Source organism: Orycteropus afer, unplaced genomic scaffold (genome assembly GCF_000298275.1).
Source record: "Orycteropus afer afer isolate SDZICR_OR568_19922 unplaced genomic scaffold, OryAfe1.0 scaffold00585, whole genome shotgun sequence".
Taxonomy (NCBI): Eukaryota; Metazoa; Chordata; class Mammalia; order Tubulidentata; family Orycteropodidae; genus Orycteropus; species Orycteropus afer.
The window spans coordinates 980,519-985,968 of NW_006922172.1; the positions used below are offsets into that span (position 1 = coordinate 980,519).

The window sequence follows — 5,450 nt, forward strand, 5'->3', positions numbered from 1 at the left end:
TAGTTGTGATTTGGGTGAAAGTTGACAGAGCAATTTTGTTTTCCATACAGCAGTTCACAGACAGTTTGTCTCATGAAATTGACTACAATTTATCACAGTGCAACAGGTCCCTTCCCACTTCCTCCCCATGGTTACCTCTTCCCTGTGTCCTTCCCTCCCAGGCACTCCTGCCCCCTGAGCTGTCTCCCTGTACATACACAGCCCTTCTATTCTCCCATGATTGGTCACTCCAAGGAGTATATCTACCTAGTGTAAATGTTCACCTCATATGCCTCTCTTTTGTTTGGCTGGAAGCCACAGGAGTAGGTTCAACTCTAGACCTGAAGGGCAGCTAGGGGTAGGGGTCTTAGTCTCAGTGGTTCCATCAGGTTCTATCAGACCAGCAAACCTGGTCCCTTTTTTTTTTTTCCCCCAAATGATCTTTAGTTTTGCTGTACTTATACTCCCACTCTATTCAGAATCTCCTGCGTAGATCCCCGTCTGAGTGGTTGGCAGTGGTAGCTGGGCACCATCTAGTTCTTCTGGTCTTGTATAGGCTGAGGATCGCATGGTGTTCCAGTCACTTGGACTGTTTCCATGAATCTTTGATTTTCTTCATTCTTCTTTGCTCTGGATGAGGAGAGACCTATCGTTGCATCTAGATGGCTGCTTGCAAACTTTATAGAACCCAGTTGCTACTCACCAAAGTAGGATGTGGGACAATGTTTTGTGTAGTGTGTTAATGCCAACTGAGCTTGATGTCCCCTGGTACTGTGGTCCCGAGCCCACAGGTTTGACTACTCACTCCCTCTGGGTAGCTGACTGTGTCCAAGAAGTGACTACAACCTTGTCCCTCATCAGCTGTACTATATGCCTGGGAATTCTAACAGAACATAGCTATACACTATGTCTGCCAACCCTATACATGGTCTTGGGCACACTCCTCCCTGCATAGACATACCTAAAGTTCAGCCTGTCCACCTATCTATCCACCTGTATGTCAGTGTTTGCCTTCACTCACAGTGCGTACTGATGTGCAGAAAGGTTCATCTTTGTTGTCTGTACCTCCCATGCACCTCTCTATGTCCTCCTCTTCCTCAATACCACCATGTTGATCACTCACATTTGGTACATTCCCCTTCTCTTCACCCAAATCGATACTTGTCTCTACCTATCTAACAGTGTTCCCTCCCCTCCCCTCCCATTCCTGGTAACCAACAAAAAAAATTCTTTCCATATATAAACCTTTCCTTCCCAAGTTTACTTTTTATGGCACATAAAGGATCACCAAATGTTGGCTGTTGTTACTGTTATAATTTAACCTCAGGCAAAGTGTATGATTTCTTAGTGATCATTTCTCTATCTGCAAGTACTGTAAGTTTACTTTATAGAGGTATGACAATTAGAAATAATATTTTAAAAATACGTAGACCATAGGTACTCAGTAAATGTTAACTCATGTCTATTTATGTTTTTGGTTTGCAGCATTCTTTTTGAAGAGTATATTTCATATAGCTTACAGGAAGAATGTGATTCAAATAAAGTATCTTTGCTTAATGAACATTTTCTTCCACTTATACGACTTTTAGAAAGCAAGTAAGTTGTATGTGTTTGTTTTTCCCTTTCTTTGATGTGTACCTGTTGTGGTATAAAGATGATTCCCAAAGTCATAATATAAAGTAATAATGTAATGGATTATAAAGAGACTGTCATTTTCCTTTTTTCCTATTTAGGAAGGTATGGATATAGGAATTAAATAATTTAGAAATGTAACAGGAAGTAGAGGTTGTATGGAAGTGTGGACAGTATAATTTTTATATAGATACTGTAGTTTTGTTGCTGGATTCTATAGTTTTGGTTTTATGTATGCCATTTATTAAAATATGAAGGTTATAAATAGATCTCAATCTCAGTAAGTTTTTAATACTTTATCTTATGTGTTTCCTTTATATATGGTGTGCATGTTAATAACTTTATTAAAAACAATGAATTAACTTTTTAATTACTTCCAGGTACCCCAGAACACTAGACGTTGTATTAGAGGAACACCTAAAGGAAGTTACAGATCAAAAAAAACAAGAGCTTTTTCACCAATTTATCTCTCTTTCTACAAGTGGAAGAAAGTATCAGGTAAGCTTTTCCAAAATTATTTGAAGAATTGAAAAAGAAAATTTTATTTTTCTTTTGAAGTTTAAGGATACTCATATACAATGTTTTATTTTTTATTTTATTTATTTATTTTGACTTTTTATTGTGACTTGCGTGAAAGTTTACAGAACAAATTGGTTTTCCATTCAGCAGCTCATACATATTTTGTATCATGCCATTGATTGCAATCCCCACAATGTAACATTGCTCATCTTACTTCTTCCTTGTGTTTCCTGTTTTGATTCTTCCTTCTTTCCTATCCATTCGTGCCTTCTATGCTTTGTCCCTGGGCAGATGCTACCCTTTTGATCCTGAATGATTGATGTTCTTTTAATTATGTACCACCCTAGGGTTATTGCTCACCTTCTAGACCTGTCTATTGTTTGGTTGAAAGTTGATTCATAGGGATGAGTTTAGTTAGTTCCAGGCTTGAAGTGTGACTGAGGGCTATAGTGTTGGCTTCCGTCAGTCTCTGTATGACTGAAGAGCCTGATTGTTTTTTTGATTTTGAATTTTGTTCCACATTTTTTTCCCTCTCTAGCCATGACTCCTAATGTGATCCCTTCCAGAGTAGTTGGTAGTGGTAGCCAACTACCATCTAGTTCTGATCTCTGGGTTGTGCTGGCTGAGATTCATGTGGTCCTTCAGTCCTTTAGACCAGTTGTTTCCATGAATCTTTGATTTTCCTCACTCTTCTTATTTCCGGCTCGGGAGACACCAATAATTGCATCTTGGATGGCTCCTCTGCAAAAGGATATTTACTGGTTTCCTGCCCTTTTGGGAACAGTTCATAGAGAAAAAGATTTTACACGCTTTGCTTAGTTAATAACTATGAATGTGTTACTTGTTTTGGGAAACGTATCGCATGGGATTTTATATAATGACATTCATTAGCAATCACTAAGAGAGGACCTCACATAGGTTTCCAGTGTTTCTTATCTTTCTTTCAAATCTGTCATGGCCAATACAGTACTCATTCACCATATATGGCTACTTAATTTATTGATTAGGAAAAGAGAGGTGGTTTTTTATTTCATGATCATGTTAAAATTGCAGAAATTACCTGGTGATTGTACTCTATCTTCGTGTTAGAATTTAGATATATCTAAGTAGAGAGTCTTATAATTAGCCTTAAAAATAGATCTTCTGAAGAAAATATGATTAGTTTTTTCTTCCTTGAAAACTGTCATCTTTAATGCTAATCTTTGGTTAACAGACTTCCGAGTCTAATTAAGAAAGTGGACTAAGTCATTCATTTGAGTATCACTGTTGTATCATTTAGATGAGTTGTATTCTGTCTTCAGTGATAATACTTTTTTGATTTAAATTTCTTTTTAGGTACTTTTCACTTTGGAATCACATATACATGAAGAATATAAAATTGCTTCCTGCAGTTACTTCGCTAAATTAAACCCACGTATAGACAAAATCACACCCTTAAAATTAATGCAAATCTTTGTTTCACCTCATGCAGCTTATATCATGTTGGGGAGACAAAGATTTTGCTTTACTTTTTTTTTGTCTGTGAAATTGCTTGGTTTTTATTCTTGATTGTATGCTGCTCAGATCAATAATTGTGATGAATCCTACAGTTTTTAGCAGATTCTGATACCTCCTTGATGCTCAGTCTGAATCATCCACTTGCTTCTGTGAGACTTCTGGCCATAAACCATCTGAAAACTATCATGGAAACATCAAAGGTTTGTGTGAAATAGCTTTTACTTGTTTTGTTTTTTTTCTCTTATGATGAGTGTAATTCTAGAATAAGACACTGAAGATACTATGATGCTACTTAGAATTGATGTGTAATTATAGAGATGAGCTGAATAAGGCAGATGAGAGTACTATGGACAGAGATTTAGGACTATATATGCCACAAACTCTCACTGCCGTTGATTTGTTTTCGATTCATAGTGACCCTTCCTTGGGTTTCTGAGGTGATATCTCTATGGAAGTAGATTTCCCCAGTCTTCCTTCTGAGGAGTGGCTTGTGGGTTTGAACTGCCAGCCTTCTGGTTAGTAGTCAAATGCCTGAGGCACTACACCACCAGAGCTCCCATGCATGCCGGTAACAACTGTTTTCATATGTATTCACATTGCAAATTATTGGTTTAATTTCAGTGTTTCTCAAACTGGAATTTATGAAGAGATTCACAGAAATTCATAAACTGTTGGAGAATTTGTTTTTTTCTGAAATTATTTTGGGTCATCTGAAATAACTTTATAACAAACACTGCTCCATGATCTTGGGCTTGAAGTTAGTTGCATTTGTGTTTAAAATTACTGTGGCTCCAAATAATAAGTACAAATTTACAATTTTAATTAATGCATTTGTACCACAGTGATAATTGTGCATTAATTCAAATAGAACAGTATTTGCCAGACTTCTGTACTTCAAGCAATACCTTCACAACTTTTGCTGTGGTACATCGGCACTGATAATATTTTCTTGAAAATTTTCTTTAACTTCTTTTTAATTATCTCACTTTTTCTTTTTTTAACATAGCCTCAAATCGTATGTTTGAGGTGCTAATATACTTTTCACTATAAAAAGTAAAATAGGAATGTACGTCTGTGTAATGCATAAAATACCTCATGTACAACAAATATCTGTATATTGGAAAATTTTCAGGACTAGAGATAAGTCGTATCAGTTTAGTAGCATGCAATAATATAAACACGCTGAACACAAGAACTTGTGCCATAACTATTAGAACCAGATTCATATTACAAAGTAAAATTTAATGTAATTTTAACAGAGTTACCACATTAAGTTTTAATTTGAGTTTTCCTGGTTTTGTAGGTCCTTTTATAACTGACTTGTAGATTTTTGTTCTATATTTTTAAGTAGTTTTTATTTAGTTTTTAAATATATATATAAGAAATAAAGTAATTTAAAGCAACGTAGGCTCTGTAAGCATGTTTCTATATTTTATTTTATTTTTTTTATTAATTGTGGTGAAAACACACAGCAAGACATTTGCCAACATAACAACTTCCCCATTTACAGTTCAGGGACAGTGATGACATTTTTCATGTTGTACCACCATTATTGCTATCCTTTTTCCAATATATTCCACCACCGTTAGCGTGAACTTAGTGCCCCACAAACAAAAGCTTCCCCGTTCCCCCTCGCTCCTATCCATGGTAACCAAAATAAATAAATAAATAGATAAATAATATGATTGGATAAATAATACAATAATAAATATACATACACATAGCAGCTCTGATGATGTAGTGCCTAAGGCATCTGACTGCTCACCAGGAGGCTGGAGGTTCAAACCCACCAGCTACTCCTTGGAAGGAAGATTGGGCAATCT

The 5,450-nt window shown here is 36.1% G+C and overlaps 1 protein-coding gene across 1 annotated transcript in view; it reads left to right on the forward strand.

Moving 5' to 3' along the window:
* Nucleotides 1–5,450, forward strand: part of HEATR1 (HEAT repeat containing 1) — a 115,784-nt gene that overhangs the window by 31,914 nt on the left and 78,420 nt on the right. Inside the window, exons 9-12 of the mRNA XM_042783022.1 lie at nucleotides 22–97; nucleotides 1,465–1,575; nucleotides 1,992–2,109; nucleotides 3,720–3,827. Of these exons, the coding sequence (XP_042638956.1) occupies nucleotides 22–97; nucleotides 1,465–1,575; nucleotides 1,992–2,109; nucleotides 3,720–3,827 (413 nt within the window). The remainder of the gene's footprint in view (nucleotides 1–21; nucleotides 98–1,464; nucleotides 1,576–1,991; nucleotides 2,110–3,719; nucleotides 3,828–5,450) is intronic.